The sequence below is a fragment of the Lates calcarifer genome, linkage group LG20 (genome assembly GCF_001640805.2).
Source record: "Lates calcarifer isolate ASB-BC8 linkage group LG20, TLL_Latcal_v3, whole genome shotgun sequence".
NCBI classification, from domain to species: domain Eukaryota; kingdom Metazoa; phylum Chordata; class Actinopteri; family Centropomidae; genus Lates; species Lates calcarifer.
This window is the reverse complement of record NC_066852.1, coordinates 6,700,527-6,719,204: the sequence shown is the minus strand read 5'-3', so window position 1 is coordinate 6,719,204 and position 18,678 is coordinate 6,700,527. Positions and strand designations below refer to the sequence as shown.

Here is an 18,678-nt window from a genome sequence, read left to right as displayed (position 1 = left end):
ACAAGGATATAATTCAAGTATAAAGTGTATGTTCAGGACACAGTGCCAGATGTCCCCTCCGAGTTTAACCAGGACTGCTCTAAGACAACTTGAGTTTTTTTTTGTTTTGTTTTTTTTTTCAATTTCCTGCAAAGCCCTGCCCTTTGCAAAGATCTTGGGCTATCTATTTGAACAATCTTTTAAAATGGAATTGTGTATCTTGGTCCTGCAAGACAATACTGAGTTTTGTGTTGACAGTGTCAGAATCCAGAAAGTTTTTTCAGTTAATTCAAACTACAAAAAAGTCCATCATGGTGACGTTTATTATACTCTGTAGAAGACACTGAGATGTATATCTGTGCCAAATTTCAAGTCAGATAAACTAAGCGTGTTTTGGGGCCAGCCTTTCAAAATGTTCACTTTTTTGACTATTAATCATAGCAACACCATCAAGCTGATGGGATCATATTTTTTGTGATGCTTTTTCTCATTATTTCTAAGTTATGGTGCCAAGTTTCAAGTAGCTCAAGCTCACAGCAAATTGAGCAAAGGCACAAAACTGCAGATAATCATGAACAGACCATTATAACATCTGATCTGGTGATTATTTATCACTTTTCAGTGTTCATATGCTTTGCTTAAATACCAATGAATAAACATGTAACATACCCATTACAAAAAAGTACTGCATTCAAACTATTATTTAAAGGGGATCTCCACTGATTTTGCACCTCAATTGGTGACTCTAAATTGCCTGTAAGTGACTATGGGCAAACAGACACTATTTGCAGTAACTGGTTGTTTTTAATGTCCAACTATTTTAATTCTTCTAGTGTGAAGTTAATATTTGGCTTAATATCAGATATGTTCCGCTGATGCCATGTTTTAAATGTCGAAAGACATATGGTTTATAGTTTCATGAGAACTCAGTCAGAAACCGATAATGACATCTACTGTATTGTTCCTGTGAAAGGTTCTTGTAGTTTTGATTAATTTAATAATTAATTTAATAACATGAACAGCCATTAACTACTGAAAAGTGGGAACTTTGACTGAAATAAACAATCATAACTAGAGATCTGAGTCAAATACAGAGTCAAACTCAAACAGAGTTTTTCAAGCTCATATTATTTAGCAAAAGTCAAACTATTCTAAGGTCTGTACAAACACTTTGATGTAGCACTGGATGTTTATCAGTGGAGGGTGGTGGTTCTCTGATGAAAGGTATCAGCCACAGTAAAATCTGCAGACTCTATAGTCACATCAAGTTGCATTAAAACATCTTCAGTTTACAGACAGTCATAAGCTAAATATCTGAAATCTTTGCTGTCAAGTTGTGTCATGTGTATTTCTACTATCTCTGTACCATAACAACAGAAACATGGATATGATTGAATTCTATTTATTTAATTTAATAGTTTTTATTTATAATAAGGTCAGTTTAGCCAGCAAGATGTCATGGGATGATGTATAAATATGCAACTTTCAAGAACGTTTGGTATGTCATGTCATGCATTTTAAGCTTTTCATGTGTCATTTAACACCGGTTTGGTTAGGCTTATCTAGGATAAGGGTTAGGGGTAGAGAAATGACACACGAAAAGCAAAAACATACATAGAGATGACACACGAAAGGGCTCAAGAATGGGCAAGTTATTCATTAACCATTTAGTGACATCAAGCTGGTTTTCCTGACCTGTAAAGGAAGGATGGGAGAGGGGATTAGGAGGGAGTAAGGGGGTAAAAAGGTGGGGGACTTGGGAAATGATGTTGGGGGTAAAGGGAAAAGGGGTTTACTCCTATCTCTTCTCCTTCTTTCCTCTCCACTTAATTCTCTCTCCTCTCGCTCTCTTTCCTCTCCCTCTTCTCCCTCTTCTCTCTCTCCTTTTTTGCTTTCTTCTCTTGCTTCTCCCTCTCTTTCATCTCCTTCTTCAGCCTCTTCTCTTGTGCCTTCTTAGCTTTCTTTTCCTCCTTCTTCATCTTCACTTTGTCTTTGTCAGACATGAAAGCTCGTCTCTGAAAATACAAAGACACAATATATTTCAGGATTTTCTCTTTCAAAGGCTAAATCTAAAACGAATTTACAATCCAACAAATAGTTATTCACGTCAAAATGATAAACTGTTGTGGTGTACCTGAAGCTCGATATCTTGGAGCATCAGGAGCTCGAGATCTTCTTCCATCCTGTTGGACTGGTAAAACCAGTACTCTTCCTCTGCGAGAAATCTCTCCAAAACCTCTCTGATGTATTTCTTCATCGCCTCTATTCTCTTAAGGCAGGCCTTCTTTTCTGTCTGTTCCTGTAGGAGATCGCGCTCCAGAGCCTCAGCTTTTGCCTGCCATTTAATCTCTGTCTGGTCGATCTTGGTCTCCATAGATTTCACCTTGGCCACGTGCCCCAGGATTTTAACAATCAGTGCCATGGTTTCGCTGAAGGCACTGGCCATCATCTCATCCTTCTCCTCCATGAGGTCTTTCATGTTCTTGCTGCAGCTCTCCTCCAGAGCTTTGAGGTCGGCGGCCGCCTTATCTTCGCTGACGGTCAGCCGGCTCTCCCATTCCTCATTGAACTGCATGATGCTTCTGTTGAAGGAAAGCTGCATCTCTTTGACCCGGTCACTCTCGGTCTTCCACTGCTTTTTGACTCTCTTGGTCTCATTCTGCTGTAGACGCAGACTTTCCTTCAGGGAGCAGATTTCCTCCTCTTTCTCTTTTAACTTTTTGTCCATCTCCATGAACCTGGTGTTCAACTCTTTCTGCTGGACATTTTTGGTCTCAAAATCTTTCAGCAGGTTGTTCAAATTCTTTTGGGTCTTGGAGAGTGTAGACACCAATGAGTCCATCTCATTACGCATCTTCTCTCTCTCTTGCGACCAGTTGAATTCCTTTTTCAGCATCAGGTTCTTCAGAGCAGTGTTTTCTGCTTCCAGCTCCTTATTTTTCCCCTTTAAATCCGTCATGGCTCGATGGTAGGTGGAAAAAATATTGCTTGAGTAATTCTCCATGTTGGCTGAGCACAGGGACTGCAGCGATGTTGGAGTATTGTAGTCTTGCTCGTACTTGTTGGGTACTTCTGTCGTTGTGAATCTGTTTCTTCTGAGAGATGTTTCTCTGTTGAAGGTCAGGATACAAGTGTCCAGAATTCTTCAAGGAGCTGTGATTACAGTCCTTCTAGATTCTTTCTGAACATTCAGTTTGATGTCATGGCAGGGTTCAGAATGTGATGGCATCATAAGAACCCAGAGTGTTGGCTTACAACAAGAAGCACAGCTACACTTATATCTGCCAGCATGGCTCATATGATATAACCACCTCAAGTATTTTTCAAACAATATTATAATACAGAATAATATAACAGCAAGTGGCAATTTTGTGGGGTCCAACCTTTTTGCGCTCAGAAGACGAAGCAGCTCAATTGTCCAAATTCAACCAAAACACTCATCAATGCACAGCCACAGTCATCACAGTATTGCAGTAGTGCTGCACTGATGTGACCATCCATCCCTGTGTCATCAGTGCCTCTGTTGGTATGCACTTACAGGTTGACAACCAACACACCAGGGTTTAATAGCTCCTGAACCTGCTGCCTCTATAAACAGTCACCTCAACCCATCAGAGTTCTCATACCATCCAATTATCCAAATGTTGCTCTGCAGATCCTTAATTTGCTTCTTATAACTCTTGAGAGAAATTTACATTTTTATTAAATTTCCATTTTGTGTATTTTTATTATATTTATTTTGTGCCAATGCACCTGTGATCTGCTTTCTTGCCTGCCATTGATCTCTGCACTGCAGCTTTAGGTGGTACAGAGGAGGAGCTGCCTCATGCAAAGCATCACTTGCTTAGTGTGACCATCTGCCTTTGATGCAGAAGAGAGAGGCTTTACTTTAAATATTTTATAGATACAGACAATTTTTTTTGAAACAATGAATCTTTAATAAAACATATGCATATACCCATCCATGGACACATGCATCCTCACACCCACACCAACCCGTTTTCATACAGGAGAACAGAATGTATCTTTTATCCAATATTCTATGTATATTTGAACTTAAACTTGTAGGGTTTCATCACCTTTCTGTTCCTAGCCAAACAAAATTAAACTGACTGAATTGATTATTTAAAGTGAGAACAAATGACATTCCCTTGTCAGTGTGACTGACAAGTGCTGAAGGCAGGTAAAATTGGATCTGCACAAAATACATGTAACCCCTGGAGAGCAGTTCCCCATCTTCAACAGGGAGACAGGAGATAAGAAAGGATGGGGAGTAGTAATGGCCAAGACTCTAGCAGCAGGGGCTGAGTTTAATGCATTAATTGGGATGTGAAGCTAATTTCTGAGCCGTGCCCTGTCTGTCTTGCTGTGAAACCATGATTGCTTTTGGTAAGAGTCAATTCAACAAGCTGAGAAACTTTCTTTTCCCTTTGTGGCTCATTTGGACAGGTGTGATGATCCCAGTCCTATTATTTATCTTCTTTTATGCTGATGTACTGTGGAAGGGAGTTTAAAGGGTTACGGTTAGAATGACAGCCACTTAGTCAGTTAATTAATCAGGAAGCCTCAATGTGACCAACATCTCTTCAATAAGAGGAACCTGAGAACAAGCTGTATGACCTGTATGTACATCACACAGAGTCACATGAAGCAGTCATCATGCATGCACACATACAGACTGACATGAATGCACACATTAATTAAATCATTCATAAATTAGATTAATTAGAATAATTCAGTTTAATTTGCAGTTTATCCCGTCAAGATTCACACTGTAAACTAGTCCTCCTCCATTTCAGAGGTGGTACAGCGACTATCCTGTGATCATGTTGAACTTAACTAAGGATGTTAAATATCCTGGCAACTTAAATATCATGACCTCAAAAATGATGCTGATGCTCTCTAGATGTCAGTGATGACCTCTGACCCTTTTTCATGTAACTCATGGAGGTGAGCGTGACAGATGTCTGCAGGAATGACTGTACAGAACATCTCTGTATTTCTGTGTAGATAGTACAGAGGATTGTAAAATGTTTTTTTCTGTTTTGAAAGGACAAACAGGATCAAGTATAAGAATCCAACTTCAATTTTTAGTTTTGTAACAAGGTGTTCAATGTGAGTTTGTGGAACTATAAACAAATTCCTAAAGGCTGTACTGTATTCATTAGGTTAAGATGTGTCTAGGAACTCTGTGCATTTTGCCCTTTTGGAATTTAGAACAAGTTTATTAGCTTAAATTGATGAGAGTCTGGTGATCACTACAAGCAGACTAGTTGGGCTAATCTGCATTAAAACTGATATTTTAATGTTTGGTTGGAAAATAAAAGTAATGTAGATGTAAGGAAATAGCAACCATTGACGGACAGCTTTACCAGCCATCTGGAGACTTGATTTGAAACCTTTACCTAGAACAGTCTGGACTCTGCCAGAGAGATATCATCTGAACCAGCTGTAAAGAAAATCATTGAGACATGCCACAGATAGATAGATAGATCCAGCTGGCCCCACAAGCCTAGTAAAACACACACACAGACACACACATAATTGCAGTTGTTTCCTGTTTATATTACGTCCTTTTGTGTGCTTTGTCTGTCATTTGGGAGTATATTAATCTTTCATTCATCCACAGTACAGATATAAGACATTCTCTTAAATAATTTAAAACCAGGTTGATGTATATATATTGCATCATTTCAGTCGTGTTTGGATGTGGTTGCCTCCCTAATGACCAGCATATCCTGTGAATTGTGTATGTATTGTGTATTCTAAAGAAAAACCTTATTGTTATTTGGTGCAGTGCAGTAATCTCCCTCTCTCTGTCTGGATACTGCAGATTGTCTCTCTCACCAATAATCGATGCCTCCAATCTGCAGGAGTAGAGAGACAAGTGAAAATCTAAAATGGAACTGGTGTTATGTTGAATACTGACATAGGACAGTGTAGCTCAAAACATCTGCTATTGTCAATATGCATCCTACCTCAAAATGTTTTTATATTTTTATTTTTTATTTTATTTTTATAACTTCACCAGCTTATGGTTTCCTGACAGCTCAATATGAACAAATCAATATACAACATAAAGTAGTTTTAAACATCATGATTCTTGGGTGGAAAGAAAAAAATCACAATATGTGAATATTTGAAAGTACCTGCAGAATGTTTTCATAGTGTAGCATGAAAGTTAAAAAAGGATTAAAATGTTTAAAACTAATGTGTCTTGTGTTAACTGTGTCATACTCATGTGTGCAATGTAATGTAATGTTACAAAATCTTTAACTCTGCTCTTCCAGCTGCTGGGATCAATGGCATTGGTATAATGAAAGAAAAAGCTGAAATTGTGTCATTCTGTGTGGGGAACAGTACAGGGTCAGTCATGTTCAGTCGTGTTCAACAAAATGATATCTGTCTACAGCCTTTACAGAAGTTATGTGCACATTTATTTTTGTTTTAGGGACTTTCCTGAAAGCTGTGACTGACAATGAGCCTTAAAGGAGGAACACTGTGGCTTTGTGCTTTAAAATACAAAATACAAGCTACGATATTTATCAGTGAATCTTTTTTTTATTATCTAACACTGCTCTGATTATGTTTCTTAATTCAGCACATCAAGTTTGACAGCTACTGATTCAGGCTCCAAGCGATTTTATTATGTTTTATTGTGAAAACGGAGTTGCTATCTAGCAACAAAAACATATTTGGGAACAAAACAAAGTCACATTAGAGAAACAAGTTATGTCTAATAATTGATCACACTGAGTTCAGCCACGATCAAATCTTATGATATACCTTATAAGCATACCTTGCTACAAACATTTTGAGTAAAAATATACATACAGAGGCAAGTGTGTGAATCACTACTTCTGCATGGTGACATGTTTTGCCTTTTGACAAGTCTCTCTCGCTCTCTCTCATACACACACACACACTCAATCACTCTCAAAACCAACAAGCCATGACAACAGGGAGAAAGAAGCACACAATTTATTTGTTTATTTGAGCTGATCTCTCTCCATAAATAAATAAACGTGTAAACCCCAAGGATTATTCTGAGGCAGATTCGCAAACACTTGTGCTGTTAAATTGCACATGAAAAATTAATAAAGCAATACATATCACTTTATCACTGTGTAGTTCATCAGCTGCATGTAAACACATTACTATAGCACCATCTGTTGGCAATAAGTGTCTTTGCACATAAATTCATCATTAGACCTCAGCTCAGGTTAAAGGAAGGCAGAGTTTTTTTCTGGAAGAGGAGGTCTAATCAGCCACATCAAATGAAAACATCTGTGAGGGTGGACAATAGGTGTTTATGGAGCCTTTCAAACTGGAAATAATTAAGTGGTTATTAACCATGTTTGACATCATTTATAAGAGCTGTGTCTCATGAATAAGGACTTTGGCTCACTATGCATCTGGAAACATTAGCACAGACTAAATTGAAGCATTTCATATGAGTTTATTTGAGTGTCGTAAGTCTGTAGACATATCCTAGTTCAATACTACAAACTAACTGTACACAATATACTACACTGCATACTACCCTATATTGCTTTTTACAGTTGGTAAGTAAGCAATCAACATGCTTTTACTGTTTTATATGAAGAACAGCCACAAAATATTCATCCCAAAATCAACTGGTTATCTTTACAGCATAAATATAACTACAGTGGCAGCAGAGGAAAATCCAGAGGAACTTTTAGAAATGTATAACGTGCAATAATCTTTTTGTGTCCCAAGACACACACACACACATGTTTTGAGTTGAAAGCTTTGAAAGTGACAGTATGAGGCACTGTTCCCACTGGCAACAGTAGGTATAGTGAACCTTACAACCTTGGTCTCTCTGCATGAGCTTTACTGCTGATACTGATGTGCAAAACGAACAAGTTTGCTTTAACTGGTAAAGCATTAGACACAATGTGAACGTTTCTTCCATTTCAGTGTGTTAAAACTCACATTATATGCAAATCCCAGAACAGTGGGATTTGTAGTGTAATTTCCCAACATTTACCATGTAATTCCTACTAACTTTCTGTGTCATTTCAATGTGTGAATCCATTCATATAAGTACTTACCAGTTCCTAATGATACTTAAATAGAGCTACAGCAGAACAAAGGGAGTTACAGCTGGAAATTTTAGTAAATACTCGGTACTTAACAGTTGACAATGACATCCTGCAGTACCTCCTAAGCAGTGGTGTGCTGCAACTTTTACAGATAGGCAAGCAGAACCAAAGGATCAAATATACCCAACTAAAATTTGCTACTTGTAGTAGCAAATCTATCTTAAATTCAGGGCTGCCTATCTTCCCTGTGCTGAGAATGTCTTTCCTACATCTTGCTGCCCTCCATCTGGACATCTTGACCTTTCTGGCTGAAGAAATATTAGGATTATTCCTTTGAACTGACAATAAGCATATTAAATGTGCAGTATAGAAGAAAAATCACTTCTTTGGTAATCTATCATTAACTAACAATGACACACCTTGATTACCAGAGAGTAAAAGATAATAATGTGTAACTCAAGAGCAGAACAGAATCAAAAGGCTTGAGTATTATGTCACATGGTTAACTTTGAATAAGTAAATTGAATAAATATTAAACATTGAGGTGGTGTAATTAAAATCTCTGTGAAAGCTTAGCTTGCAAAAGGAGTTATTAAAAGCTGCTCCACAATACATCCTTATTCCTCATCATAATACATGTTAACCAAGGTGATAAGTAAGACAACTTACTTACAACAGTGATCACACACTACTGCTACCTTTTCATGCTTAGGAAGTAAAGACATTTATGGTAATTTTCTAATGCACAAGTACAAGTTCCACGCATTGAGCATGTGGACAATAATGTGTGCAATATCATAACAGAACAAGCTAAGCTGAGTCAAGGGCAGCTGTGGAGATAGGTCTGGCTATGTCCAGGAAAGTTCTGAAATGACCTGGAAAGTGGCAGCCATGATGACAGCTGGACGATTTCTCACAATGCAACGGAAAGGTGCTTCAGTTTCCTTTCTTATCTCCTTTAATGCTGTCCCACAGTTCCTTGTGGCAACAACTCATGTATATTCACAATCGAATGATGACATAACTTATTTTATATTAGCATAAGTGCAGTCAGATTCTCACCACTTAAGTACCCATGAATTCTTCTTCACATCTTGCACTGACCTTATGATGTGTTCCATCAAGGTCATGGAAAGAGAAGGTTAGAAAAGGACATAGGAAGTATTTTTCTGACTATTAGCCTAAGGACAGCTTCTCAAGCACACCTGTCTGTAGCTAGAAAGCACATGTGCAAATATCCAAAAAATGTTGCTCCCCCTCTGCTTGACGATATTGCCATGCCCATGGAAATAAGAGAAATGGCAGGTGCAATGGCTCTCAGTCAATCCAGCTTCTGGAGAATAGTTTACTGCAGCCACAAGAGGGCAGTAAATTGGATGAGCTACAGAAAGCACTTGTGTTTTGCTGCAAAAGGTGGTTTTGACCACTTCACTTACTTTTTCCACCAGCACTGTGAATGTTTAATGTTTGTGTTCAATACATATACATATACATATACTGTAGCCTATTATGTTAGTGTTTTCGTCCTGGGATGCTACTACAAATACTACAAACCTTCCACAGCTATGGGCACAAGGAAGGTAAATTTGTTTTCTTTTCCATTTCTCGACTTGTTCTTACACTGGAATCTTGAATTGTACAAGAGTTTCCAATCCATGTCCAACAACTGTCATGATGTTAAAGAGAAAAAAGAAAAGTAATTTGAATAATTCATCCCTGGAGTATGGCTGCAGCTTGGCTGCCAAAGGCAGTTAAAAGGCTGTTAAAAATGATTGTCACAACTGCCGTGCGTAATAAGGACAGCGTTTGTTTTCATTGCACTCTATTTATTAATTACCTGGGAATAAGCTATGCCACAATTACTTAAGAAGTACCACAGTCATTGTTGTCTGTTCGGCTCTGTTTTCCAGTAGAGGTACCCGGTACTTTCAAAATGCTTGTGTAATTTATTAGTCATTTCCTCTATAAAAGGAAAAAAAAAAAACAGTTGTTACTCCCTGGTTCCGCTGTACTTACATAGGCTGCTACCACTCATCTGTATTACGCAGTTACCGGATTTTGTCAACTATGGCGACAGTTTCATCCAGTATCGCAAGGAACCATGCTCGTGATTCAACTTATGCAGTATCAGTACTGCCACACCTAATGGAATGCAGTTGTTTCATATTGTTATCATTTCCTGCTGTGACAAGTCAAAATTTCTGCTGTAGTTAGACTGTGACTGAACATGCACATGTTGTAGAATAACTACATCATTTGATTCAACCGACAGAGGGGGCAGCAGTGAGTAATGTGAGCTACATTTTGAGATTTTATTGCAAAACTAGATCGTCGGCTATGCCGAACTGCAGGCTAAAGTGACTCCAAAACAACACGTGAACATGAACAATGTAGCTCGTCTCTGCTGATAAATATAAAATCACATATATCTAAATAGAGTTTGGCGGCGTGACAAACGACCACTAACTACCACAGTTTGACGGATTATTTGATTTATTACGTAAATGGATTGTGGTGCAACCGTACAGTCTATGGGTGCAACACTGAAGACTATATCCTGCAGCAGTGTGAGTATGTGTGTGTTTTTGCCACGGTGGCTTTGGCTCAGGGTTTCACGGTGACGCGCTCATGAGCTGCAGACTCACGAACGCGCGTCGTCCTTTCGTATGGATGGGATCAGCAAGAGGGACGCGAATGAAAGGTAACCAGCTTTACATGCATTCCCTCATTCAGGGCGGCAGCGAGACAGTAAACGGTTGTATCAGACGGCGTCCTGCATCGATGTGTCCCGCATTATCTCGGCCTTTAGTAAAATGTAGGCCTGTGGGACACTTAAATACACGGACCGCCTTCAAATCAGTTCGCCACGAGTTACTCTGAGAACACTTTGTGTCAGCGTTAGCAAGAATTGTGTTGTTTGGTGAATTAATCAGTACATTGTCATTTATTGTGTTGCTGAAAACCTTTTGTCTGTCACAGGCCTCCGTCAGTAAGTACGGTGATTTAGAAAGGTTATATACAGGAGAGCGCGTATCAATTAAGTGTCAAAGCTAATACAAACATAGCTAAATAGACCATAAATGGGTTTGTGACTGCAATATATCCTCACTCCTAAGGGCACAAAATATACTTACAGAGCATATTTCTTTTTAAAATGGCTACTACCAAGTCAGGCTTCTAAGTTGAAGTTCACACCAGAAACCTGATATTTTCAGAGTTGCAAACTGGAGACGTCCAAACCACATGTCCAAGCCAGTTACAGGAACACATTTTGACATTTATGTCAGCCTGCTAGACAAGTGAAGTGTAGAAGAAACTGAGCTGCAGGTCCACTGCAGGTCCACTTTATTCTGACCCTGCACCTGGTGATGTATGAGGGACTGTAAATAACAAGGTGGCTGCTGGCTAGGTCAGTTGACCACCATGCAACATGGAGAAAACTCTTGTGTCTACTCTCTGTAGAAAGGCAACTCCACATAGTATAATTAAAACTGAGTGTTCTTATTTAGAGGAGCTAAATATGTGCATTTCTAGATTGACCACCTGAAACTGCTTTTGTCTTAAGTCACATTTGTCGTGTTGTTTTCTTTTTCAGACTGCTGTAAGATTTTCTCCACCTGCCCTCACCTCTACATGCAGCAGCCTCACCGATAGACACAGCAACCAGCCTGCAAGAGGAGTGCTGTCAGGAGTGGAAAATATTTGGCTGCCCAGCCAATGCTACATTTTGTGTCATATCGCCTTTGTCCCTGAATTAGTGGCTACTAGTTGACAGCATCAAGTCTGTTACTGAGAGCAGTCCAACGGCAGCCGCTGCTAACAGCACGCCACTCAGCTTGATTGGTTGTAATCCAGATGCCAGAGGACTCAAATACAAGACCTCACTGAAGAAAAGTGTCTGAGGAAACAATTGCTGTTTTTCTTCGTCATTCTTGAAGTTTTGTTTGGTAGCTTTTGTTGGATCAAGTGCAATCATGGGGGCCACAGGCTACGGCTATTATCGCGTAGTCATCTTCATCTGCATGTTCATCGGCTACTCGCTGTACTTCTTTAACAGGAAGACTTTCTCCTTCGTCATGCCCTCTGTGATGGAGGAGATTGAACTGGACAAAGATGACTTGGGTAAGGCAGTAGCGTTAACTGAGTGTCTTTTTTGGTTCAGTTTGCCTAAGCAACAGTTGAGTCTTTAATGAAGCTATTGTTTGACAAAAACATGCAGTAATGTCTAAATCTGGCTTATTTAGCTTGCCAAACTTGCATAGTACAAAGGTATTAACATGCACTGTGGCAAACTGAAAACTACTGGACAAAGAGATGAAGCTGCTTCCAGTCATTTCAAGTACATTCACCCAAAACTGTTCATTGTCTTGAATTTGTTGGCTTCGCTCACCTTCACTCTTCACCTGCGCATGAAATGTATTAATGTCTAATACAGCACTTTGCTATGTGAATTGTTCTCTCATCACGTTACTTGACCTCAGTGGAGAGTTGTAACATTTACTAGCTAATAGCTCAAGAGAAATGAGAAACATTGAAGGGTGGTAAGCAATGTTCCCCCTAATTTTTCATGTGTCTGAGCATACACACAAACTCCCTGAGAATTCCTTGGACCACTGTGAGCAACATCAGACGTACACACTGTCGCACACGGTAATTTTATGCGCTACATAGTTTTGCTGTGTGCGGAGAAAGCGGGAGCAGTGCGCGGCTGCACAGGCGCGCAGCTTAGAGGGAACATTGGTGGTATGGGATGTAAGCAGCACAAGAAAAAAGATGAGAAAGAGCAAGAGTCTGCAGCCATGCTTGCTCCTCTGTGAGGCTGTACTGAGACACAGGGAAGTTCATGTTTTAATAGTGGAATATCCTACTATTTCTCTTCCTACTGAAGACGAGACTAATTTCATATTATTTGTAGTGAAATGATGTGATTCTTAGTTGTTGACATGTATGCAAGCATACAGTTTATGTCTCTTTTTGTAACCTTCATGGTGTTTCTGCAGGTCTGATCACCAGCAGCCAGACCATGGCCTACGCCATCAGTAAGTTTATCAGCGGTGTGCTGTCGGATCAGATCAGCGCCCGTTGGCTTTTCTCCATCGGCCTCTTCTTGGTGGGGGGCATCAACATAGCCTTCTCCTGGTCCTCCACTGTGTCCATGTTCTCACTGCTCTGGTTCATCAATGGCCTGGGACAGGGCTGTGGCTGGCCCCCATGTGGGAAAGTGCTGCGCAAGGTATACTACCATCCTGTCTACCACTTCATGCAACGCAGATTCCTCATTCAGTTTAATTAGAATGTTCAGAGCCAAGGGAAGCCCCATTCTCAACATGCAGGATGCTCATGATACCCTGTGATTATTGTGGGCAGCTAGTGAAAGGGTGTAACCCCAGAGTGGAAACCACCTGCTGCCAGACATATTGTGTGTGTGTGTGTGTTTGCGCTCTCTGAGAGAGAAAGTGGGACTGTTAGTTCAGAGTTGTCAGTCATTTGTAGGAATTTTGGTTTGTGCTGTCAGACAGTACTGACCTTCAGGCTTGAGGCAAACGTGTTTTGTTTAATTAGAAAATGTAAAATGTTTAAATGAAATGATGGCAATGTTAAGCTCTTAGTGCAGTGAATTTTATGCATTATAGGCAGAATCTGTTCTTTGAGCAAAGCCAAATGTATTCTGCAATCTTATGCCTTGTGGCTCTTAAGAAGCTGCCGTAAAAGTAGTAAGTGTTTAAAAGGTAGGGAATAAATAGGCTTTGGCATGTGTTCAGTGTGTGGTAGGGGATCAGATTACAGCAGAATGTATTTTTAGAAGATCCTCTGTAGATCTTTCCAAAAGGAAAACAACTTTGACCAAAGGTGCTTTGGTCAAAGTTGAGTGGAAACATCTTTAATAGCTCTAAGTCTTAGCCAGTTTTCTGCAGCTCTGCAGCTCCTGCCCCACAGCTGAGCTCTGCACAACATCTACACACTGTGGATCAGTGCAGAGTTAAATCAGCCTGTGGGGTGTTTGCCTAGTGGCTTCTCAAGTTAGCAGTTACTCTGTTGCTCTGTTGGGTATGCTGTGTGAGGAATGTTTATGGCCGCCCTCAGCTGTCTTACATCATGACGGGGTGTGGTTCTGATGTCATTTTGCTAAAAGCAGTAAAATAAGAGAAGGGTCTGAGCAGAGCTGCAGCAGATTGATTATTTCTTGATTATCAGATCAAACTTTTGTAATGTTTTTGCTGTTTTTTCCTACAATTCCCTTTAATCATATTTCAGTTGTGTGAAACATCACGTTCCCTCAGGGAAGTAGAAAATGAAAGTAACATGTACCACATATAAATCATGCATATTAAGGGAAAATAACTCAGCTTTCTTTGACTCTGGCTGCAGTGTAGGATTTTGGAAATGTTAACTATTCTGTGCATCTCTTTTCCATCAGTGGTATGAGCCATCCCAGTTTGGAACATGGTGGTCTGTGCTGTCCTGCAGTATGAACCTGGCTGGGAGTCTGGGTCCAATCCTGGTCACAGTGCTCCTGCAGTACTATGACTGGAGGACCATCCTGACCATGTCAGGCATTTTCTGTGCCGCCTTCTCACTTGTTTGTCTGGTGTTTGTAAAGAATGAGCCAAAGGATGTGGGCCTGCCCAGCATTGAGGCAGCAGCCAAGAAGGGGGCAAAGGGAGGTAAGCAAAGAAAGTCGTCTAGAATTACAGCAAGTGCAGAGGCCACTTCCAAAGCATTTTAGTCACATGATGCCATGTTAGCTTCCTTTAGGTTACATCATCCCAACACTGGGTCTGTCCCAATACCATCACTTGCAGTACTGGCCAACACTGACCAAGTAGCCAAGTTTAGATAAGAGGAAATGCTCATCTGTTGAGCAGATATGATTAGTTGAATAATCGATTCGTTGTTGAATAGAAAATGTAGTAAGCAAAAATGCCTAACATTGTTTGGCTCCAGCTTCTCAGATGTGAGTTTTTATTACAGAATACTAAGATGAACATCTTTGGGTTTTGGGCTCTTGATCAAACAAAAGAAGACATTTAGATATGTCATGGTTTTGTCTCTGGGAAGTTATGATGGGACACTAAAGTGCTCAAGATTGCAAATGTGGGGACGGAGACAGAGGCAACAGCACTAATGAGATACTTTTCATGTCATTACAGAACCTGCTCTATAAAGAGAATTTTTATGCATCAGCTGCACATCAAACACCAATATTCTGATCTTATGGTCTGTAAGAATGTCCAACAACTGCAGACATGAGAAAAGTCATATTTACTTAGGACTAGACTGGACTTGAGGTGTGTTTCTCAAACAGCTATCATGATTACTGCTGATCCACCTCAGTGAGGAAGATTAGAACTACCTACGCAGTCACGACTGTAACCCCAAACCTGTCATCACCATGCATGTTGAAGTAATTATGCACATCAGGGAGAGCAGGTCACTGATAATGATTCTGATCCTACATGTCCACCCACATCCCCCACACAGGCAGATCACATTACTGCATATCAAATATGTGGTCACAGTTTTTAATGTGAATTCATAGAATTTATTCATATTTGTTCCTCTGAGTCTATGAGCAGCATATGAACATGAACTATGTTTTCCCCAACAATATCACGAGGCTTTAGGATATAATTTTTTATAGCATAGCAACAAGAAATTCTGCTTCTAACTACCTTAGATTCAACCCCACAGAGGATGGAAGTGTGGATGGCTGACTGTTTGAGAGTTTTTAAAGGATCTGTATGACTTTTTGTCTAAGATTTGGATATTTTGGAACTGATGTAGTATAACTAGTCAGATGCCAACATCACCAAATGACTATAGGACACACTCCATAGATATAGTACACACTATATCTACACCATGTGACAGGCATTCTATGTAGCTGTGTCACTATGTAATTCTGCGCTTACTGTATGCTGAATGTATATTTAACAATGATCTCTCCTTAATGTGAGGATGTGAAAGTATCACTTGTGTCTGTGCTTTCTTCTGCAGGCAACAGTGAGAGCACCCTGAGTGAATTCCTCCTCTCTCCTTTCCTGTGGGTGCTGTCTCTGGGCTACTTGGTGGTGTTTGGGGTGAAGACGGCTGCCACTGACTGGGGACAGCTGTTCCTCATGCAGGAGAAAGGCCAGACCGCTCTTATGGGTACTTATGTTTAATTGTCCTTTGCCTCTCATTGGTTTTCATGTAATCTGACTGGTTGTGGGTACTGACCTCAGCTGCGCTGTTAACAGGAAGCACCTACATGAGTGCCTTGGAGGTGGGAGGTTTTGTGGGCAGCCTCGCATCAGGCTTTATCTCAGACAGAGCCGTAGCTCGGGTAAGTAACAGATGCAGATTAATAAGAGAAAAATGACAGTGATTATCAATTCAATGAGAGTGTTAAAGTCCCCCCTTTGACTTTCTCCAGCAAGGTTTGGGCACACACGGCAACCCTCGCCACGGTCTGCTCATTCTCATGATGGCTGGTATGTATGTGTCCATGTACCTCTTCAGAGTCACCATCACTCCTGAAATACCAGAGGTAATTCACCATTGTATTACCTATAATCACTGTGTAAAATATCTGAGATTTACATTATTACAAGAGTTTATTTTCTTTGCTCAGGAGGCTCCTCTTTGGGTCCAAGTGATTCATCCTGTGTCTGTGCTCATCGGTGTGTCAGAAAAAGAGGTATGCTCAGAAACTTTTAAATCCATGGGGTTTGTGGGGAAAGCTTTCAACAGCACAGTTGTTCACATTTTGTTTCTGTCATTCACAGATCTGGATCCTCTTCCTCGGTGCTATGTTTGGATTTTCTTCTTACGGACCAATTGCCTTGTTTGGAGTTATAGCCAGTGAAAGTGCTCCTTCTAATTACTGTGGAACCTCTCATGCTGTTGTAGCCCTGATGGCTAATGGTAAGCTACAGGTTCACGTGACCAACTAAACATCAGTATTACTTAAAGGTACCCTGTGATGTTTGTGGTGAAGAAACATAAGAAATGTTTATGTTGAATGTTCCTCAAAAACATGCTGTGTATCCTTGAGGACTAACATAAAACATCCATGTGTCTATGCACAATACAAACAACAGGGGACTCACTTGAAAAATCATTGCTCCATAGCACTCCGAGTGGTCTAAAGTCCACATGGTACTTTTAATGTGATACTCCAGCAAAGCCTGTAATCCATCTCTCTTGTGTTGCAGTGGGTGCTTTTATGGCGGGGCTTCCCTTCAGCACTATTGCCAAACAGTACAGCTGGGACATGGCCTTCTGGGTAGCTGAGGTGACAATGGCCATCGCAACTGTTGGGTTCTTCCTTGTACGCAACATGCGTACCAAAATGGGACGAATCGCAGAGAAAATGGACTGATGTACCTGACTGAAATGAGCCAACTGTCAATGTCCATTTATGTGACTGGACAAACTGTGTTTTTGCACTGTTGAGTTCTCTCTATACAGAATACCGCACATTAATACAATACTCCAATTTGACCACACTAAATCAAGAGAGACAGATCTCAGACATTTTGTCCTGATTTATTGGGTTGATGTAGATACTCAGGGTGGGTGTAGGTCATTAAATCACTCCAATTTTGTAATCTGGTTCTTTTGTCACACACATTTCAATTTGTCCTCATATTCAAGATACACTAGATCATACTTGTACATCACATGCTTACATTTTAGTGCTTCTACTTGATTCTGGAAGCAATTTTCATGTTGAGGTATTTAAAAGTTGCTTTATGACAGCTGTGTGCTAAAGAGGACATAGACATGAAAGTCTGTACAGCTTTGGCTGGGTTTTGGTGAGATGAAGTGAATGTGTGCTGCTCACTGCATACCCTGCCTTCAGTGCAGGTCAGTTATATTTAACTAATTGAATGTTCACTGATGGGTCTGTTTATTCTAGACTATTATTTGTCTAGCTATTTGCACAAATGTTGTAGCATGTATCATGATTATTGATCATTTTACTAATACCTCAAGTATTTGTAAAGAAAATGTCATGGGTTCATTATTTCACTGAAATGAAGCAACTGGAGAAGATGTTATTTTTATACACAGTTCTGTGGTAAATGATACAGAATATCACTTTAACATATTGTTCTAAGACCATGTCAGTTTTTGTGACCTGACATGTTTTTAAGGAACTATAGACATCTAACCTTTGCTACAGGTGTTTAGTCACTGCCATTGTAGTGTCCAACAGTAATAACACTAGATTATATACTGCTAACTGTGTCACCTCTAAAATCTGAGTATTGTCAGCTCTAATAATAAGGGGTTTACTCTCAGTGCCGCTTTGGCAAATCTGTACCTGACTGGAATTGTACACTTGACTTGAAAAGGTTAAGGAAATCTAATAAATGTGAAGTTTACTGTTGATTTTTGTCTAAACTGTCAGTAGTTCAACTTACCTACACTACTATGAGGTCAGCCAATTCTGAACATGCCTAACTTGTCTGTCTATATCACACCTGCGATTCAAGCACAGTTTTGTACTTTTTTCAGGTGTATCCTAAAATAACACTCATGCCCACATGCATATTGGAACAGTTTTATCCTGCTGTAATTCCTCCTGTCCGTACTGGCCATGAAGAGATGTCTTTCTGTAATTTCCAGTGTAAACGATGAG

At 40.0% G+C, this 18,678-nt stretch overlaps 2 protein-coding genes across 4 annotated transcripts; one reads left to right on the top strand and one right to left on the bottom strand.

The window, feature by feature from the left end:
• Positions 1–1,418: 1,418 nt before the first annotated feature.
• Positions 1,419–3,193, bottom strand: LOC108893167 (uncharacterized). The gene is made up of 2 exons (XM_051078642.1): positions 2,114–3,193; positions 1,419–1,994 (listed from the first exon to the last, which is right to left on the bottom strand). The coding sequence occupies exons 1-2, from the start codon at positions 2,981–2,983 to the stop codon at positions 1,806–1,808; spliced, it is 1,059 nt and encodes a 352-aa protein (XP_050934599.1). The 5' UTR covers positions 2,984–3,193; the 3' UTR covers positions 1,419–1,805.
• A 6,415-nt stretch (positions 3,194–9,608) lies between these two features.
• On the top strand, positions 9,609–18,426 carry LOC108893952 (glucose-6-phosphate exchanger SLC37A4). Of its 3 annotated transcripts, none has more exons than XM_051078641.1 (10): positions 9,609–9,628; positions 11,644–12,170; positions 13,049–13,281; positions 14,467–14,713; positions 16,047–16,199; positions 16,289–16,374; positions 16,465–16,578; positions 16,663–16,728; positions 16,817–16,955; positions 17,246–18,426. In XM_051078641.1, the coding sequence occupies exons 2-10, from the start codon at positions 12,023–12,025 to the stop codon at positions 17,410–17,412; spliced, it is 1,353 nt and encodes a 450-aa protein (XP_050934598.1). In that variant the 5' UTR covers positions 9,609–9,628; positions 11,644–12,022; the 3' UTR covers positions 17,413–18,426. The 3 variants fall into 3 exon arrangements, with proteins under 3 accessions (XP_050934598.1, XP_018547969.1, XP_018547970.1); XM_018692453.2 differs by lacking the exon at positions 9,609–9,628 and adding an exon at positions 10,098–10,749; XM_018692454.2 differs by lacking the exon at positions 9,609–9,628 and adding an exon at positions 11,355–11,457.
• Positions 18,427–18,678: the final 252 nt, after the last annotated feature.

Excerpts from the sequence above, each read along its gene's own strand:
- LOC108893952 (XM_051078641.1), top strand. The coding sequence starts at position 12,023 with ATGGGGGCCACAGGCTACGGCTATTATCGCGTAGTCATCTTCATCTGC. Across the intron at positions 13,282-14,466 it reads GTGGGAAAGTGCTGCGCAAG|TGGTATGAGCCATCCCAGTT; the intron begins GTATACTACCAT and ends CTTTTCCATCAG. Across the intron at positions 14,714-16,046 it reads CAAGAAGGGGGCAAAGGGAG|GCAACAGTGAGAGCACCCTG; the intron begins GTAAGCAAAGAA and ends TTTCTTCTGCAG.
- LOC108893167 (XM_051078642.1), bottom strand. The coding sequence starts at position 2,983 with ATGGAGAATTACTCAAGCAATATTTTTTCCACCTACCATCGAGCCATG. Across the intron at positions 1,995-2,113 it reads TCCAAGATATCGAGCTTCAG|AGACGAGCTTTCATGTCTGA; the intron begins GTACACCACAAC and ends TTGTATTTTCAG.